Consider the following 21,637-nt stretch of genomic DNA (forward strand, 5'->3'; position numbering starts at 1 on the left):
ATTTTGAAAAATAAAATGTTATATAATTTGTTTTAAAAATGTGGAAATTTTTAGAAATTAGTGCAAAATTTGAATTTTTTGAAAATTTTGTGCATATTTTTGAACAGAAATATTTTATAAATTTTTTTTGTATTAAAAATGTGGGCATTTTTAAGGAATATGCGCAAGTTTGGTACTTTCAAATTTTTTTTACATATTTTTTAAGACGAATATTAGAAAAAATATTTTTGAAAATTATTTACATATTTTTGAACATAAATATTTTATAAAAAATTTGAATTTGAAATATGTGCAAGTTTGGTACTTTCGAATTTTTACATAATTTTTTGGACAAGTATTAGAAAATAATTATTTCTGAAAATTATTTACATATTTTTTTTTTTTTTGAGAACACAATAACTTTATAAAAAAATTGAATTTTGTATTAAAAATGTGAATTTTTTTTGTGGTCAAATGCTTTATAAAAGTTTTGGTATATAAATTTGATTTTTTTTTATTAAATTTTATGTATTTTGGATTAAAAATGTGAAAATTTTTAGAAATTTGAGCGAATTTGGATTTTTGAAAATTTTTTGCATATTTTTTCGAACAAATATCAGAAAAAAAACATTTTTTTTAATTATTTACATATTTTTGTGGACAAATATTTCACAAAATATTATTTGTGCATGAATTTGATTCTTTTGGATTGAACTTTATATAATTTATATTCAAAATATGGAAATTTTTAGAAATTTGTGCAAATATAGAATTTTCGAAAATTTTTTACATATTTTTTTGCACAAATATTATAAAAAAATATTTTTGAAAATTATTTACATATTTTTGTGGGAAAATATTTTATTAAATATTATTTGCATGTGAACTTGATTTTGCTTTTTATAATATAATAATATTATATAATTTCTATTAAAAAAATGTGGAAATTTTTGAATTTTTGAAAATGATTTAAATATTTTTGAGGCTAATATTTAATAAATTTATTTTTGTAAATTAATTTGAAGCTATAAAAAACCTTGACGAAATAATTAGTTCCGGAAAAAATTATTAGATATGCAAAAAATTTAATATTTTCAAATAAAAGATTTGGAAATTTAAATAAATTGAGAAAAAATGTGTGTAAATATTTTTGAAGTTTTAAAAACAATTTGAAAATTTTAAGTTGAAGCCTTAAAAATAAATTGAAAAAATTTTCAGTTTCCAAAAAATTATTAGACATGCAAAAAATTTAATATTTTCAAGTAATAAATTTGAAAATTTAAATAAAGTGAGTAAAATTTTGTGTACATTTGTTTGAAGCTCTGAAAATACTTTGAAATTTTTTTAATATCGAAAACAAAAATATTAGAAATACCAAAAAATTGAATAAAGTGAGTAAAATTTTGTGTAAATTTGTTTGAGGCTTTAAAAATTTTTTAATTTCGAAAACAAAAATATTAGAAATACAAAAAAATTTTAATATTTCTATCACATTTTTTTAATTTTTAAAAATTATAAAACTGCAAAAAGTTGTGCGCATGTTTCCTACAAAAATAATGATTAAAATTTCAGCTTTTTTCTGCCTTTTTTAAACTGCAAGAGTTTTTTGATTTTCGAAATTAAACTCAAAAGCCAACAACAACCTATATTTATTTGTCATGTGTTACGTTTCGTGTTAGTGTATGCATGTAAATATGTATGTAGGTATTTATATAGTAAATAGTGGTATTAAAAGCTTCTTTGTTATTGCTATGCAACTGTGTGGGTGCAAGGAAATAGATTTACAATAAATTCTGCCTACAATAGCTGCGTTGTTCGTGTTGTTCGTGTATGTGTTGTATTTTTGTTGTTCTTGTTGCTTGAGCTGACGATGTTGATGTTGGTAATGGTGGAGGTGATGATGATGATGACGTTGCAGATGTCGTTGTGCGGATGAACTGGGGTATTCAATTGTAATTGTCGACAAGATTCTATACATATAATATTCGCCATACAATCGAATACCCTTGCTGTACTACCAATGCATCAAGCGTATTTGATCGAGTATTCGTTGCTTAAAGAATGTGCCCAACATGCCGAACACTGTCGATATGGCCGCTATGCCCATCATGGCCTGCATGATGCAATGTATGCCCGACAGCTCCTCCTCGCTCGGCTTTTGGCGATAGCGTTGGCGATAGTGGCGACGTGTTTCGTGCTCACGCAAACGTTGCAACCGCTCGAGCTCCTCATCGAAATGCGGTATTATCGCCAAATTGACCACTTCGGTTTTGGCGAGCACCTCTTCGTTGGCTATTGTATTAAGCTTGTTATTGCTATTGCTGGATTCGCCGTTTTGGCCAGCACCTGCGGTGCCTTGCTGTTGCTGCTGTTGCTGTTGCTGATGGAATTGGTGTTCTTTGTGACGCGAACGTTCGTCCAGCATGGTATTGTCGCGACTGAAGTCGAAATCGAAATTGCGCGTCTTCATCGATGTTGGATATTCGGCTAAATTGACTTTTGTAAGGAAGTGTAGTGTCGTTGTATCGAGTGTGCGATCGATGGAGGTGCCAGCCAGCGAACGTGGATCGCCAGCCGTGTCAGTATTTGGCGGCGCTGTTGGTATATCTTTGATGCGGAATTGTTTGAATTGGTTCTTCTTTATGCCGAGCACTTCGGAGAGTGGCCGATTGATCATGGGCAGCACGGAGTCGGTGGGGCGTATGATGAATGAACCGCCCGCAGCGGCGGGTGAGTCAGCATCGGTGGCGGGATTTTGTATGGCCGCCTTTTGCGTTTCGACCGTAGGATTTACATTGCTTTTGCGCGCATGTATGGGTGTTCTATCATTGCCGCTGTTACCGCTGCTGCTGCTGTCATTATCCAGATCGTAATCATCATCTGACTCGTCGTCAGCCGATTCATCTTCGCTGCCGTCGTTGTTCGGGAAATCAGGCGTATCTTTACTACTTGTACCGCTAGCAAGTGCTTTATTGTCCGTAAAGTCGTTTTTATTGTTATTATTGCTGTTGTTGTTGTTGTTAAATTTATGCGTTAAATTACGTATCGGTTCGTATTTGGAATTCTCCGAGTCGCCGCGATAAAGCAGTGCAACCTTGCCATCGGGTGTCAAGACTGGCGTAATTTTTGGATGAGATGATGCTAAGCGATGACTACTCTCAGGATCGGGCGACAATGCGTCGAAGTCCGTAAATGAACTCGTTTTCTTGTCGCCCAGCGTATCCTGCTTTTTATTATTGTTGCTGTTGGCGTTGTTGTTGTTGTTGCCATCCTCACTTGTCGGCGTCTGCTGATACACGATACCGACCTTGCCCAGCGGCGTTGAGATTATTTTAATTGCGTCATTCGTATTTTTACGGAAATACCGATTACTCGATTTCGTATGCTTCGAATTAAAATAACCATCACCTTCTTGACGGTCGGCATCATCGTTAGCGTCAGCGTTGCTGGCCACATCATCGTCAACGCCATCATCATCATCATCGTCATCATTAACGTCATCGCTATCATCATCATCGTCATCATCATCATCGTTGGCAAAATTGCCGCTGCCTTCTCGCGCATCGGCCACGCCTCTATTCGTATATTCCGTTTGCAACTTTTGTTGCTTCCTACGATATTTCTCAGCATAATCTAATCTAAATCTATTATTTTTGTACCTATTTGCTTCGGTCCGTCTGTATGCCCCTCCATTAGCGCCGCTACCCTCCTCATTCATGAAGCCCTTATCGTTGTCGTTTGCATTGCCACGTTGCCGTTCGACAATTATTGCAATACGTTCGTCATCTTCATCAAAACCCATATCTTCTTCCTCATCCTCGATTTTGCTTGCGCCTGCCGCAATGCTTTTCGTCTTCAAAATGTCCGGCATATTTTTAACCGACTCATTTTCATCGCCTACCAGTGCTTGTACAAGACCCTTGGCTTCGGGCAGCGCTTCATATGTGGCGCTACCGCGTTCTTGCGCAGCCATATCCACTGTAGCTGCGCTGCCTATGTACGGCGCAGCGACGGCGTCAGCTTCTTCGTCCTCATCCTCATATGCATCGTCCATTTCATCCTCATCTTCATCTGCATCTGCATCCTCATCATCATCATCATCGTCATATTCATCATCCCAGCTCTCATCGCCGCTTGGATTCAATTGCATACGCTCCGTCTCTTCATCAGTCTCGTAACTAGCGCTCTCATCGACCAATATGCCGCCTCCTGTCACGTGCAAACCACCTGCTGCTTGCCGTGTTGCCTCCTCCGCGTTGTACATGATGTCGTCACGGTTGTGTGTTTTCACCACATCAACTATCACACCACCACTTGTGTTTGTTATGTTTGCGCTCGCCACATCCCCCTTCACACTTTCATCCGCAGTCTTTGTCTCTTGAGCGGCCATCATTTGTCTCCCCGTTTTAGTGTTGTTATTGTTATTGTTAGATATTAGTAAAACATTCGTGTTGCTACAGTTAAATATACATTCATTATCGTTGCTATCACTAGTACTAGTACTTAAATTACTGTTATTATTATTAATATTAAAATTATTGTTATTACTATGTTGCCCTAAATTTAAATCTAAGCTAATATTGTGCATTTGGGTAGTCGCATCTTCCAGTCAGTAGCATTTCTTTGTACATCCACATTTACGCACGATATCTAAATTCTTTATATATTTGCGATTATTGCTGCACACCATGCGGACCTGTAAATACATAGAAGAAGCATTAAAGATGAAGTTAGGTTAGAATAATTTATGTTCAAAAATAAAGTAAGCACTCTTTCTCTGCCATTTTTGATTTTAACTTGAAAATTTTGTATAATCAAGAAAACTAACCTCACTTTTGAACTTCGAAAAGTTATCAATATACAATTACTTGACAATTTATAAACTATTTATTAAAAATTTAATTATAAATGTCTTTTATAATTGGTTACCTTGTAAATTTTATTAATTCAAAAAATACTAACCTCAATTTTGGAATTTAAAAAATTATTAATTATATGAAATAAAGTTTAAAAGTTATTTATTATTAATAAAATAAATGTTTTCCTACAATATCTGGCTCTAACTTGTAAGTTTTCAGAATTCAAAAAATCATAACCTCACTTCTTAATTAAAAATATTTTTCAAACATATGAAATGAAGTTTGTATACGAGACATTAATCATGAAATTAAAGTTTGTTTACAATATTATGAAAATTTTGAGAATTCAAGAAATAATAACCTCACTTTTGAATTCAAAATTTTTTTCAAAAATATGAAATGAAGTTTGTATACTAGCTTCGGTCATAAAATGAAATTTTGTCTACATTATTTGGCTCTAACTTGTAACTTTAAAGTATTCGAGAAATGCTAACCTCACTTCTGTAGTTCTAAAATGTATCAAAAAATAGAAAATGAAATTTAAATACTAGTCATTAAACATAAAATGAAAGTTTGTCTACAATATTTGGCGCTAAATCGTACTTTTTAAGTATTCGATAAAGGCTAACCTCACTTTTGTAGTTCTAAAATGTATCAATAATAAGAAATGTAGTTCAAATACTAGTCATTAAACATAAAATAAAAGTTTACCACAATATATTGCTCTAACTTAAAAGTTTTGAGTATTGAAGAAATACTAACCTCACTTTTGTACTTCAAATATTATTAAAAATACAAAATCTAGCTTAAAGACTAGTCATTACTCCTAAAATAAGTTAAATAGAGACTTTTTGCAATTAAATCGCTTGGAATTTAGAGTTTGGTTTTTATAATTAATTAAAGGTTCGAATTAATTATAAATTCGAAACGCTTAAAAAGCCTAGCAATGCTGTAAGCAGTTATTTCTACTTCAATGAATTTCAATTATAGTAAAAATAACAGTTTTTGTTCTCGCCTGCGAGTTTCCCGCAAAAAGATTTTCATGTTTTATTTAGTATTTTGAGTTCCTCACCTTTCGTCTCCGCACTATTTTTGCAGCGCAACACTGATTACCGCAACCGCCAACACATTTCGCATATTTGAGCGGTTGACGTGAGCGACAATCGTTTTCGGTATAATATTCTCGAACTTGTTCCTTGCGGCAAGTGGACGCCACTATAAAGTAGAGGAAATTAAGAAAAAACGCAAAATAGTTGAGGTTAAGTCCATTAAAACTAGCAAATAAAATTGAATCAAGGAACATAACGGCATGCAAAGTTAGTAGCAGCATATCGATAAATGTTTAAAATGAATGTGGTGCCACACAAGTATGCACATACACACATACTTATGCGCATGCAAACCACAGAATGAAGTATGAATGAAGAATGTGCTTAATACCAGTTATTGTTGCGGGCTCTGTAGTGCCCTCACCTTGTTCGCAGTAACGGCCCTTCTGACCATGCTTGCATTTGCATTGATAACCGTCACGGTATGTCGAGTTAGGAACACAGCGGCTGCCACGACGACATTTGTGATTTTCGCAAGGATCCACCTAAAGAACGAAGCAGTGCGGAATATATGTGATTTCATTTCTATATTTAGTTTAAATTTAATATACCTCCTTAATATGCGGCGTTTCGTCCATGAAGTCTTGCTCATCATCCTCCGCCGTCTCGCCTTCGAGCAATGCACAGCCTGGTGTAATCTTTTGCTGCTTGGCAGCATTTTCAAAGTCCACCAGCTTGTGATTAATCCACACCTCCTTCATGCAACCCTTGAAGCTGGTCAAATTTCGTATTTGCCAATTCTTATAGGCTTGCTGCCCCGGTTCGGGCGGTAGACCACCCAAAAACATGGGTGTGGTCAATTTGAGAAAATCATTGGAACCCTCATTTATAATCGATCTGGCCAAACCGCGATCGACACGCAGCGTAAAGTTCTTCTTGATAGCCAACAGTTCCACACAATGATATTTACCATCAGCCACCATTTCGAAGCTATACATTGTGGACACTGGATAATTACCGACATCGTAGCTAACGCGTATGCGTCCGTTGAAAAGCTCCACAGCTATATGAGCGTCCTGTCCATCATACATGAGTATGCCGTTCTGTTCGGAACTACTAAAAACGATGGTTACATTCGCATCCGGTTTGGTGCGTAACGGTTCCATTTCCACAAACGAATTATTATGCACGAAGCTAATACTGGTTAAATATTCGCACCACTTGCCGGTATAACCCGGATGGCATTTACATAAATACTCGGAGCCCGAGGGATTTGGCTGGAAGCAAACACCATGTTTGCATTCGTGATTTTGACAAGGCGATGTCTGTGGATACATCATTGAGACCATATTGTGACCCTCACAATATTTGCCAGTAAAATCATCTGGACACTTGCAGACATAATCGTTGATGCCGTCGATACAGGTGCCGCCATTTTGACAAATGTGATTCTGACAATCGTCAATATTTTGTGTGCAATTGATGCCATGGAAACCGGCCATGCACTCGCAAGTGTAGTGGGTGAAGTGATCGTGACATTTGGCGCCATTCGCACAAGGATTGAACTCGTCGCTGCAGAAGTTGATCTTCGTATCGCAGTATTGACCTGTAGTAACGATTAAAATAAGTACATATAATAAGAAATTGTAAGGAAAGTTCAAATACATACATACATATTTATTTTCAAATTTGTATATAAAAAATTAATCGATAAAAACAATATTGGTTCATATGTAAACAAATAAAAAAATATTAAAAAAGAAATAAAAAAAAATTAAAAAAAATTAAAAAAAAATTAAAAATATTAAAAAAAAATAAAAAAATATTAAAAAAAAATAAAAAAATAAATTTAAAAAAATAATTAAAAGAAATCAAAAAAGAATTAAACTAAAAAATAATGATAAAAAAGATTTAAAATTTTGTAAAAATAATTTTAACAAAATTATAGAAAAACAGCTAGTTACTAATAAAAAAATCGAAATTAATTATAAGAAAGTAAAAAATAAAGCCAAATAAAAAAATAAAATGAGAAAAGAATAAAAATAAAAGAAAAAAAAAAATGGAATAAAAAATTAAAACAAAATTATATAAAATATTCAGTTAGGTATGCTCAAAAAATTCAAAATCAAACATAAAAAATAATTAAGAAAGCGATGAAAAATGAAATTTAAAAAAATTGTGAAAAAAATATATAAAATATTTAAAAAAGATGATGAAAAAATGTTAATATGTGAAAAAAAATTAAAATTAAAAAAAATTTAATGTAAACAAAATTAAAAAAAAAAAATTAAAAATATATAAAAAAATTACAAAAAAAAATAAAAAAAAATTAAAAATAAAAAAAATATAGAAAATATTTAAAAAAGTATAAAATATGCCCACGTAAAAATTTATTAAAATGTATATTATTTTAATATAAAAAAATACTAATAATAAAATATAAGAAAATTAAAAAAGTAAAAGAAAAGAATAAAAAAATTAAAAAATAGAGGAATAGAAAAATGAAATTAATAAAAATTTTAAATAAATTTAAAAGTATTTATTAATAATTAAAAAATTTCAAAATTAAATATAAAAAAGTAAAAAAAATAGGGATGAAACACAGTGGATAATATAAAAAAAAAAAATATAAAAAAATATAAAAAAACGAAAATTATAAAAAAAAATTAAAAAATGTATAAAAATATGTCCACGAAAAGTGTTAATATTTTTTTTTTATTTTAATATAAAAAAGAGAAAATGTATTAATAAAAAAAAATTTTACAAAAATATTAAAATATTCAATGGTCATAAATAAACCTTCCAAACACCCACCTGTAAAGCCCGGTTGACACTCGCAAGTATACGACTCCACACCATCCACACATGTGGCATTATTTTGACATTTAATTTCGCCTAGGCAATCGTCGATATTCGTCTCGCAACGCGCGCCCGTGTAGCCCGGCGCACACTGACAACTGAAACGGCCCTCTTCGAGTACCGTGCAAGTGGCATTGTTGCGACACGGATTGCCATAACAGGCGTCGATCATGAATTCACAATGTTTGCCATGATAACCGGGCAGGCAGAGGCACTGGTAGTCACGCTGTGGCAACGGTATGCACTGCGCCTTATTCTCACAGGGATGCGTGTAACACGCATCACATTTGGCCATAATCTCATTGCTCACTTTGCCCTTGCAGACAAAGTTGTGTGAGGGCGTCGACAGTATTAGTTTGTCCTTCATATAATCGGGTTCGGCGCAGCGCGCTATACCCGGCTCCACGTAGTCTAATTTGATCCAATCCGAAAACCATTTAAGTGAACAATCACAGTACAATGGATTGCTGCCTAGCGCACTGAAAAAAAAATATTACAATGCATTTAATTTTTTAATTTCGCACTCAATTCATAAGTACGTCGGACTTACATGTGTGTTAGTGACTTCATATCTTCAAATGTACCCTCGGGCAGCATGGATATACGATTGCCGTGGAGCGAGAGTACGCGTAGATTTTGTAGACCCGACATGGCGTAACGTTGCAGACATTGCAAGTTGTTGTAGGATATAATGCTAAAATGGAAAGGAAATATTTGATAAGCTTAAGTTGTTTTGACTGCTGCTATAAAATTAGTCTAATTCCTTTAAGTTCTGAGAGAAATTTACAGCTGTCGTTAAGGTTTGGTTGGTTTCGATGCTGATTACACTCGCAAAGAATCTTGAACGCGTCCGATAATATTGCCGGTCGGTGCATTGCTGCGAGGTCCACTCTAAGGCTCAGAGAAGCTGAATATACTTATGAAGGAGTCTAATTGGGTCATGCTTAAGTTCACTGCTTCAGAGCCGCGATATTAACATTGAGCTCGCAAACTGTGCGCTCAAAGGTAGCCAAGGAGTGTCTGATCTAACTAGAACCATCAACATCAGATCTTTGGGTGTCGGGTCATAGCGGAATCGCTGGAAACTGCAAAGCCAAAGAGCTGAGTTAGTCAAGGAGTGTTTGATCTAACTAGAACCATCATAATCAGATTCTTTGGGTACCTGGTCATAGCGGAATCGCTGAAAAATGCAAAGACGATGAGTTAGTAAGACGGTGCACCCGTATACCACTCACTTCGGAGTGGGAACGAGTCGGATCTCCGTTGTTCTAACTAGAAATATCATCATGCTATTTCATCATCAGACTTCCTTGGGTACTTGGCCATAGCGGACTCGTTGGAATCTGCAAAGCCGATGAGCCAGCAAGGCGGTGCACCCATATACCACTCACTTCGAACTGGGAACGTGTCGGATCTCCGTTGTCATCTTACGTTTTAGCACTGGACCTATAGACCTCACATTTGCTAAGCAGGCGTTGATCGACGGCTAGCTACTGTGCGACTGCGAGGTCCTTCTGGCTTAGAGTACTACGTAAGCGATCCCCTCCTTGCACTTAACAAAGTTGCAGCAATTGTAGAAGTTCTTACTGGACGTTGTCCAATAGGCATTCACGTTGTAAGGCTAAAAATCCAGTCGGACGCAAATTGTCAAAGTTTTTGGAAACATCCAGGCACTTTCTTCTCCATTGTCCACTCTCGCAAGACTGAGGCTAGAATATCTCGGTAAGTATACCTTCGGTGAACCAGATATAGCTGAAGCTGATATTGGCCGCCTCAACAAATTTGTGAGCGGCTCAAAGCGCTTTGTCGATTTCTGAAGGCCTTTATGATACATTTTCATAGGAGTTCTAGGTACTACAACGGACCGGCGTTATAAGACGTACAAATGTGATCTGCTTGTTGGGATCTACGATTAAACCTTACGTTAGGTACTGCTCTTGAACAGATACAAATCCGGTTGAGTCTTGGTAGTATGTATAACTATCTGTACTGGAAAAAATTCTACGTACTTTTTAGGCATTTTATACAATCGGAGGTAGAATTAATTAAACTCATTAGGACGAATTTTAGGTCTGCTAAAATCAATTAGACTGAGCTATTTTTCAGACTTATTTACTAAACCCTCCCATGGATCAGTTACTGGTATAGTTTGGTATAGAGTCTACAGCTCGCTCTTGAAATTTCGCGACTTCATTACGTCTGTTTGACCCTATTTCTTTGAAAAATATCAGATAACCTTAAAAACAGTCCAATTGGGTTTACGGACCTTGTATTTTAGAACAATAGCATTTTGCCTTCAACTTCTGCAGAAGCTCAACTGCTTTTTGCACTTCAAAAAAATCAATAAAAAATAGTTTGAAAAAATGTTCATGTATACTTACAGCGTCGACAGATTCGTCAGGTTGGCGAAGGTGTAATTAGAAAGGAACGTGATTTGATTGTTACTCAAATCCCTGTTAAACAAAAGAAAAGAGAACAGAAAAAAGGAGCAAATTAGCAACATAAATTTTCAAAACTACAATGCTTCGTCATCTTTCATGTTCTCCTCCATCAACATGCATGTTCATACTCCACACAAGTGTCTACTTACAATCTCGTCAATGCCTTCAAATGTCGTATCCGATCCAAATGTATCATTGTTATTTCATTCGATTCCAGATATAACTCGGACGTTTCCGCCGGTATGCCACGTGGTATCTCTTTTAATTGATTGCGCGAACAGCGTACAACGGTGCCGGTGCAGGTGCAGGCGGGCGGACAATAGCCATCGCCCAAACAGCCTTCATTGTTGTCGGATGTGCATTTGAACTCGTTATGTGGCAGATCCTTAATTTGCATATCACGTACTTTTGAGGGGGCAGCACAACGTGCCGCACCGCCGACCAGACCCTTCTTTCGTAGCCACTCGGAAAACCAGGCCAAATGACAGTTGCAATTGAATGGATTGGCAGCCAAGTTGCTATGCGACGAAAGGATGAAAGTAGAAGAAGTGTAAAGTGTAAATTGAAATGTGGGCTTATACAAATCGGTCCATGTATATATATCGTACATATGTATGTTTGGGGTATAGTGATGAGTTTGCATTGAGATGTGGTAATGTATGTAAATATGGGGGAAAGTATTGCAAAAAAAGTCAAGTGTTGGAAATGAATTGTCATAGCGGTTTTTAGTACCGCCATGATATTGGCATTTTCGCATATGTACATGTATGTATGTATATATGTATGTGTTCTTTATTACTTTTTAGCTACAGTGTCTCATAAAAGTATGCCAATAAGTGTTGGAAGCCACGTTCATGAAAAATATCGAAGTAAAATTCAGTAGGTATATTCAGGGTTGCAAATAATAAATTAAACAAGTAAGGAAAGGCTGAGTTCAGATGCGACCGAACATTTACTACTCTGGCAAATTGCAGGAATCATAGCCAGGGAAATACCTTAAGGTGTAACACGTCAACCAGAGGATCGGAGTCCAAACAATTTTATATATTCATTGTTTGTGCGGAAAGTAATAGAACTGATTTTCTTCCGCCGCGACTGTACTTCGGAGCGTGCGCGCACCGACTGGATTCGGTAGAGGGCGTTCCTAGTTAACGAACGAGCGGCTGGTCAGTTGGCTCCGAGCATCTGGAGAGTCAGAACAAACATTTTCACGCGACGTGTTTCTGTGCGTGGAGCAAGCCGAAAATGCAGCGTTCGTTAGATGCAGAGGTACGCGATTAAATTCTGTGTGGAACTCGGTAAATCTGCGACAGAGACGTTTGATATGATCAAGGCTTACCCAGACGTTGCTTTAGCAAGAAGTGATGTGTTTCGGTGACACCATGACTTTTTCAGGGGCCTCGCCCAAAAAAGAATGGATGAATGAGCAAATCCAAAGTGAATACGATGCTCATTGTCTTTTTTGACATCAAAGGCATCGTCCACCATGAATTTGTTCCTTCTGGACAAACCGTCAATGCACAGTTTGACGTGGAAGTCCTCAAAAGACTCAAACGAAGTGTCAATTGGGTCCGACAGGACATCGCAGCCGATTAGAAGTTGCACTATGACAACGCCCCTGCTCACAACGCCTTTCTTGTGAACGGCTACCTAGCCAAGGCTGGCATCCCAAAGCTTCCGCAGCCGCCCTACAGCCCAGATGTGGCCCCCGGACTTTTTTGTTTCCTTGCCTGAAAAGGCCGATGAAAGGCAAGCATTTTGAGATGACAGAGGGGATCCAAGCAGTATGCATCTCGGCTCTCAAGGCTATTCCGGAGAATGCTTTCCGTGACGCCTTCAATGCTTGGAAATCGCGCTGGCAGCGCTCCACCGACGCAGAAAGAGCCTATTTTGAAAGTTTTTAAAGAATTGTAACGATTGGTTCAATATTTTTTTAAATCGACTCAGTCCTATTACTTTCCTATATCTATCTATACCTTGCAAAGGTATAAAAAGTAAAAAGGGCTTTTCAAAATTTTGAAGGACTCGTTACGATGCACAGGACAACACATTTTGGGTCCAAGACACATATATTTGTTAAATGCAGGGGTCACATTCAATACAGTTATCGATAAACGAGAACAAGTATTAGAACTCAAGTAAAAAGCTGCTTGGAGTTCGTCTGGTTTATGGTGTGTGCTATGAAATGAGCTTTGAAAGATTAAACTATGTAGAACTTGGAAGTCGAGCGTCACTACGGCAATGGGAAATACCCTGACGACGCTTTTTTATTTAGACTACAACCGAAGATACGAGAGAAAACCAAAAAAATTAGGTAAAACAAGAAAATGAGAGCCATACCGTTGAAAAATGCCATTTTAATTGGGGTTTTCGTTACTAGATATTAATGTTCAAAATCTTAAAAAAAAAATTACAAAACAATTTACTATAGTCTAACTGTTGACTGGTTAGCAATATTAGATTGCCCGAAAAAAATGATCCAAATCAAAAAAACACCCGATCTTGTTTTGCCCACTTTCCTCACTCATTCATCATTCATTTCATTTCCACTGCGTCATTTTTCATCATTTTTTTTATCTTATGGCCACCTAAAACTTGGAAACACATTTTCGTGAGTCACTTTGCATTCACCAAAGTGAAGCAACAATAAAAACAATACGCAAGCAACGCCACTATTGCGCAGGTGTCTCTTTATAGACAATTGCCAGCAACAAACCCCTTTCCACTTGGTAGTGTTTTTTACAAGAGACCCTCGAAACCCCTAGTTGCAGGCACACTTAGTACATAAGAAAAAAAGTGTAAAAAAATATGTATGTATGTACATATATGTAGGTATGTATATATTTATACATACATATGTAGCTATGTTAAATATGCTAACAATAAAAGTATGAGTGGTTTTATTCGATCATTTACCAAATGTGGAAAACTTTTATAGTGGTTTGCACACATACATACATACATGTAAATATGTGCAGTGTGTATGTATGTAGGTATGTATGTACCTGTTTGTAAATATGTATGTATGAGCACTTCATCTTGGCAGTAGCGTGTTCTTATTGAGCCCATCAAATTAGGGTGAATCTGTATTTCAAGTGTTTTGTGTGCTTACTTACAGAACCATACACATACATACATATATATGTACAAACAAACACAATTACTACTTACAAATGTTGCTACCAAAATTAAAAAAAAAAACACAACAACAAAAAATGTTAACTTCACTTGCAACCTTCACATATGCATAAAAGGGTTTCAGTTTATATGGCAGCTATATGCTATAGTGGTTCGATCTGAACAATTCGCACGGAGATTGTAGCGCTGCCTCGAACAATAATTTGCACCAAATTTTATGAAGATATCTTGTCAATTATAAAAGTTTTCCATACAAGGACTTGTTTTTGAACGTTCAGTTTGTATGGCAACTATATGCTATAGTGGTCCGATCTGAACATTTCGCTTAGAGATTGTAGCGCTGTCTAGGATAATAAACTATGCCAAATTTCGTGACGACATCTCATCAATTAGAAAAGTTTTCTATACAAAGACTTGTTTTTGAATGTTCAGTTTATATGGCAGCTATATGCTATAGTGGTCTGATCTGAACAATTCGCTCGAATATTGCAGCGCTGTCTAGGACAATAAACTATGCTAAAGTTCGTGACGATATCTCGTCATTTAGAAAAGTTTTCTATACAAGGACTAGTTTTTGATCGTTCAGTTTGTATGGCAGCTATATGCTATAGTGGTCCGATTTTAATAATTCGCTCAGAGGTTATAGCGCTGTCTAGAATAATAAACTATGCCAAATTTCATGACAATATCTCGTCAATTAGAAAAGATTTCCATACAAGGACTTGTTTTTGATCGTTCAGTTTGTATGGTAGCTATATGCTATAGTGGTCCGTTCTGAACAATTCGCTCGAATATTGCAGCGCTGTCTAGGACAATAAACTATGCTAAAGTTCGTGACGATATCTCGTCAATTAGAAAAGATTTCCATACAAGGACTTGTTTTTGATCGTTCAGTTTGTATGGCAACTATATCCTAAAGTGATCTGATATCGGCAATATCGACAAATCATAAGCCTCTAAGAGCGAAATGCAATATTTCAGAACGATATCTCAAAAACTAAGAGACAGATGGACAATGCTAAATCGGCCCAGCTTGTCACGTTGATCCTTTGTGTAGAGATTTTATAAAATCTCCGACGTTTCCTTTTCGGTCTTACAAACTTCGTGGTATAACCTCAATATACCGTATAAAAATATACATCCTTACAGTGAAAGCATACTTTTTTGCTTAATACTAGACTAGTGTGCTCCCTTACATAATCACGCATGTGCCTGCACTTGCAACTACACACATAGACTTGTTAAAGTGTACATGTAGCGCATTGCCGCGTTTGGCACTTAAATCATCCGACAAAGCAACAAAGGGATGCTCGGCAATAGCAACATATTGCAAGTCGATCACAGCAGCAGCAGCAACAGCGTACAACAACAACAGCAGCGACGACGACAGCCTGAGGAGTCTGGACATGCCAATAATAATTCACACATACACATACAAACTTGTATGTATGGTATGTATGTAAGAAGCAAGGTGGCAACATCAGCGCTCGTCTGTTTGTCGTTATCACAGCAGGTCCGACCGCCCCGCATGCTTGAATCAGCGTGTGCGTGTGACCATATCCAACTGCGTATGTATTGTACTCAACACTTACGCACACACACTGACACACACAGGCAATTATTTGAAACACCGCACGGCGCATTGGTCGGCCTGCAAAGCTGTAGCTGTCTATGGCGACCATAAATTGGAGTTCAATTAAATTACTTGTACTTTTACGCTTCCAACGCACTTTACTAGCGGCGCGTTGTTTCCCATTTTATTCGAGTAAACAGTGAAACTGAATTATGCATGCCGACATACAGACAGAATGATGTTTGTAAGTGCTAATGTTACTAGGCGTTTGAAGTACGGGATCCCGATTTTTTTATATTATACTAGTGCAACATGTTGCTACAGAGTAGAATAGGTGCGTTCACCTAACGGTTGTTTGTATCAGCTAAAAATAATCGCGTTAGATATAGATTTATATGTATATATGTATATTTTGTACATTAATGGTCAGGATGACGAGACGAGTTGAATTTAGAGTGACTGTCTGTCTGTCCGTCCGTGCGTACGTGTACTTTACACACGTTTTCCTTGGCACTCAAAGAGGGTTGGTATTGCAGATGGACGGAAACAGACCATTGACACGCCTCCAAAAGACCTGTAATGACGAGAAGCGTTGAAATCCGGGTGAACGTCCGTCTGTCCGTCCGGGTAAGTTGTAACTTGAGTAAAAATTAAGATAGCTTAAAGAAACTGGGTATGCGTGTTCCTTAGTAAAAAATTTAGGTATTAGTTCGTAGACGGGTGTAATCGGACCATTGCCACGCCCACAAAACGCAATTAACCGAAAACATATAAAGTCCTATATCTAAACACTAAATTAAGCTCTAAAGGGGATCGCAGTACCGTAACTAACTACAGGGTTTGTCTTCTTTACAATTAATTAAAAACTTTCAAAATAGGCTCCTTCTGCGTCGAAGAAGCGCTGTCCGCGTGATTTCCAAGCATTGAGGGCGTCATGGAAGGCATTCTCCGAAATAGCCTTGAGAGCCGAGGTGCATGCTTGGATCGGGATCTGGGAAGCCACATCTGTGCTGTAGGGCGGCTGCGGAAGCGTTGGGATGCCCGCCCTGGTAGCTGTTCACAAGAAAGGCAGTGTGAACCGGGGCGTTGCCGTGGTGCAACTTCCAATCGGCTGCAATGTCTTGTCGGACCCGATTGATCCTTCGTTTGATTCCTTGAGGATTTGTGCAGGAGGAACAAATTCATGGTGGACGATGTCTTTGATGTCAAAAAAGACAATGAGCATCGTTTTCACTTTGGATTTGCTCATTCTTTCGGTCTTTATCAGCGACCTCTTCCTGGCCCTCCAAAAATCCCTGGCGCCACCGAAACACACCACTTCTTGCTAAAGCAACATCTGGGTAAGCCTGCTTGATCACATCAAACGTCTCTGTCGCAAATGTACCGAGTTCCACACAGAATTTAGTCGCGTACCTCTGCTCTAAAGAACGCTGTATTTTCGGCTTGGACCACGCACAGAAACACGTCGCGTGAAAATATTTGTCCTGACTCTCCAGGTGCTCGGAGACAACTGACCAGCCGCACGTTCGTTAGCTAGGAACGCCCACTACCGAATCCAGTCAGTGCGCGTAAGCTCCAAAGTACAGTTGCGACGAAAGAAAATCAGTCCTATTACTTTCCGGGCAAACCCTGTATATAAAATTGCTTGGATTTCGATCATCTGGTTCACGTTTTACACCTTAAAGTATTTCCCCGGCTTTGATCCTTGCAAATTGAGTATAAAATGTACAGTTACTCCCGAACTTAGTCCTTTAGGGAACCTTATTGGTTTAGGGCAATGTCGTTATGAACATCGCCGTTCCCGGGTTTTCGCTATGAAATAAATTCTTCGGGATTGCCCGCTACCCTATTTACATACTGCCAAGTACATTCCTACATACATACATACGTATGTACGTACATAAGTGTGTAGATGAGAGCATGTGCATTTTTGAGCACTTGCACCCGGTAGTGTGTGGCGCAGCGGCGCAACCGCGCTTCTGCTGTGAAGTTCAGCCCATAACAATCAAACCCATTAACCCCATTTCTTTGATAAAAACTTCTCCGTACGCAATTTACTCAATTTATACAATGAAGAAGCAATTAATTACATATTTAGTACATATAAATATCTATGAACTACACAAACTCACATACATACATACACATATAGAGTTATAGAGTTTTTCAAATCACACTGCGCCTGGAGTCAATAAATAAATGCAACTTGCAGTCACGCACACACACATATGTATATACATATATGTAGACGTGCATATAAAGCAAAGCATGTGGCAATTCTACTATTTTATATACTAAACACTGTAGTGTCTGACTGATGAATTAGCTGCTTCTTTAGCTTTTTGTTGTTTACTAAATATTTGTGTGTATATGTGTGTTTGCAGGATGTATGGTCCAGCACATAATTTTGATGCAAAGAGAATTTTCAGTAATTTATCTAATTAATGCTTGTAATGCATGTAAATAATTACGTATGAGTCTGTGTGTATGTATATATGTATGTATTGCATTGTTTGTACTTACAGTGAGGTGAGCGATGACAGAAATTCAAAAGAACCGGGCATCACACAAGAGATTTGATTGTTGTAAAGATTCCTAAAACGATTAATGAAACGTCAGTTGCAATCGAATAAAATTTGGACCTGCATAGTTGTATGTGTGTGTGTGTGTGCAATTGATTTAAAGTGTCAGCGTAATCATTTATTACTACCAACAGCAACAAAAACATGCATGAATTTAAGCTTGTCTGTCTGCTTGTGCACTTCTGCGCCTCTTAGAAGTGGCTATTTGTTGCACAGCAATATTTATTAGTCAAATTTGGCAGAGAAAAATTACACTTGCGAAACATTTTACGAATTATTACGAAGTAAACAAAAAATTTGGTTAAAAAAATATATATTTGCGGTTATGTGGGCTAGTAGATCAAAAAAAAGATCACACAAGTATTGAAAAAGTTTTGAGTTAACAAAAAAGACCGCGACTGCAGACTTATAGAAAGTCAAATATTTGAGGTTATGTTTGCTGGAAGTTTGAAAACAAAGGTTCGAAGAAAGATCACACAAGTCCCGAAAAAGTTTGGAGTAACCAAAAAAGAGTTCGACTGCATGAATTATTTAAAAAGGTATATAACCTACGCAGACTCATTGTCAAGTCTGTCATCTCAAATATTTTAAGGTTATGTTTGCTTATAGTTTGAAAAAGGTATACAAGTTTCGAAAACTCGAATAAATTGCGAATGCAGAACTAACTGGTCCGCAAGAAATAGAAGTGGGTCCATAACGTGCCGCAAATTTAATAAGAAATCTTAAAAGTTTTGAGGTTAGATTGGCTAGTAGATCGAAAAAGACAACTGAAATACGAACTATTTGATTTCGGTAACCAAAGTAGGTCCATACCCTGCCGCACATTTAATAGGTACTGTGTTATCGCAAAAGTTTTGAGGTTAGGTTTGCTATTAGGTCGAAAAAGACCACTGAAAAAGTTTCGAGTAACAGAAAGTACGAACTATTGACTTCGGTAATCAAAGTAGGTCCATATCTTGCGCAGAATCGTGCCATCTAAAAATGTTTGAGGTTAGGTTCGCTATTTTGTCGAAAAAGAATACTGAAAAAGTTTCGAGTAACAAAAAGTACGAACTATTTGAGCTCGGTAATCAAAGTAGGTTCATATCGCAAATCGTATATCGTGTCGCAAATTTCAATAAGCACTGTGTGATCTCAAGTTGTGAGGTTAGGTTTGCTATTAGATCGAAAAATACCACTGAATAAGTTTTGACTGCTCGGGAGCATAAACTATTTGACTTAGGTAAAACCAAAGAGGGTCCATATCGTCTAGATATTGTCTGAAGTGTGTCATTTCAAATATTTTGACTACGCAAACACTGAAAAAGTTTGTAGTAAACAGATAAAATTCGATTACTCGGCTTCTGTGAAACTTAAGTGGGGCCTTGGTACATTTATAGACCAAGAACCAGGGTCGTTAGGAAGCATGGTCTTATATAACTCAACAAAAATGTTATTTTAAACTTTACTTAAGTGAGTCAGCTGGTCTAACACTACTTTTAGCGCTCATTGTTTAATTATTTCATTTAAGTAATGCAACAAAAACAACAACAACTTAAATCAATTGCCACAAATAATATGTATTAAGAATTATTAAGAAAATCAGAAAAAGTCTTTACATGGCATGTGTACTTACAGCGTCTTCAACTGATGCAAACCCAAAAACATTTTATTCGAAATCTCACGTATTTTATTTTCGGCCAAAACCAATTCCTGTATACGATTGGCACCCTCAAAAGCATTCGGTTCAATGCCGGTTATATGATTGCGTCGCAAATCGAGTTTAACCAGATGTGGCAGACGTCCAAAGAGACCATCGGATTTGATGCGCCCCAGTTCATTGTCGTTCAAAAGACTGTGAGCGTAAAGTAGAGTGAGTGAGAGAGAGAAAAAAACGAAAGCAAGAAAAAAATTTGAAAAATTAATGAAATGAAAGCAGGCGCAACTTTTTAGGTCAAATAAATCAATGCAATTGCATATTTGGAAATAATCAACATCAACCATAACAGAAATAGCAATAACAAAAACACAAGGAAAAAAAGTTGAGAATGATTCGTATTTACAGTTCGGTGGTGTGCAGCGGTATATCGCGCGGTATTTCTTTGAGGCCACGACCTGAACAATCAATTGAAGTGCCATCGCACTGACACATTGCCGGGCAATCGACATCTGCGCGACATTCGCTCGACAATTTAATACGCATATCGTCCCAGGAGCCTGCAAATAAACAAAAACGAAAAAACGGTAAAATGAAATAGATGTGTTAATTAAAAAATGTATGCTTGTATTTGTGTGCATGCGTGATTTTGTTATGAGGAAAGTGCAGCTCATGCATAATGTGCATGCGGTAATGCCATTGTTAATCACAGTCGACGTGCGCGAAGCATGCTTTTAGGCGTCAATGTGTTTGTGCTGCAGTAATTGCATTTCTTTTAATATTTTTTGTTTTCTTGCTGCTAGCAATAATTAATATTTAAAATATGTAATTAAGTAATACTAATTTCATTTAATTGCGCGTAGAAATAATTGGTGTGAGGCACGTTTTTAGGCGTATTTTTTGTAGTTATATTTGAAAAAATTCTTTAGTTTGTTTTTAATAAGTCTTTTGAAAAAATAAAATAATTATAATAAAAACAATAAAAAATATGTAGATAATAATAACGTTGGAATATTTTAAAATAAGCACATAATTACATAAAATATGTGTTTTTTCTTTGATTTCTCTCAAATAACTTTTCCTTCAAACATTTGTAATACGTGCTTATTAAAATTAATTATTAAATAAATTTTAAAATTTTTAAAACTCTTGTTTTAAATTGTAGAATATTTTTAGAAGTTGTTTTATGAATTTTTTTTTTTGTTAAATACATTTTATTTGCAATATATTTTGGTAAATAATAAGCAAATTTGATAACAAAAAAACAAAAAAAAAACAATGTTTAAAAATGTAAAATTAATTTTTTATTTATATGTCATATTTAAAAAATTTTCTGAGAAACAATTTTTTTTCTCAAAAACTTAATTTTTGAAAGTCTTTGTACTAGTAAACATATATACATAAACATATGTATTTATATACATACATATGTAATACTTTAAAATATTATATATGTACGTATTTATGTACATACATATGTATGTATGTATGTATGCATATCTTTAAAAAAATTAGAAAAGC

The 21,637-nt window shown here is 36.1% G+C and overlaps 1 protein-coding gene across 1 annotated transcript in view; it reads right to left on the minus strand.

Moving 5' to 3' along the window:
• Positions 1-1,572: 1,572 nt before the first annotated feature.
• The window catches only part of LOC126754981 (protein slit), a 90,357-nt gene continuing 70,292 nt past the window's right edge, over positions 1,573-21,637 (minus strand). The window contains 11 exon segments of the mRNA XM_050467219.1: positions 1,573-4,675; positions 5,911-6,053; positions 6,279-6,432; positions 6,499-7,493; positions 8,702-9,225; positions 9,297-9,440; positions 11,128-11,199; positions 11,337-11,705; positions 18,422-18,493; positions 20,096-20,314; positions 20,523-20,676. Of these exon segments, the coding sequence (XP_050323176.1) occupies positions 1,994-4,675; positions 5,911-6,053; positions 6,279-6,432; positions 6,499-7,493; positions 8,702-9,225; positions 9,297-9,440; positions 11,128-11,199; positions 11,337-11,705; positions 18,422-18,493; positions 20,096-20,314; positions 20,523-20,676 (5,528 nt within the window). The 3' untranslated portion in view covers positions 1,573-1,993.

This window comes from Bactrocera neohumeralis, chromosome 4 (genome assembly GCF_024586455.1).
Source record: "Bactrocera neohumeralis isolate Rockhampton chromosome 4, APGP_CSIRO_Bneo_wtdbg2-racon-allhic-juicebox.fasta_v2, whole genome shotgun sequence".
NCBI classification, from domain to species: domain Eukaryota; kingdom Metazoa; phylum Arthropoda; class Insecta; order Diptera; family Tephritidae; genus Bactrocera; species Bactrocera neohumeralis.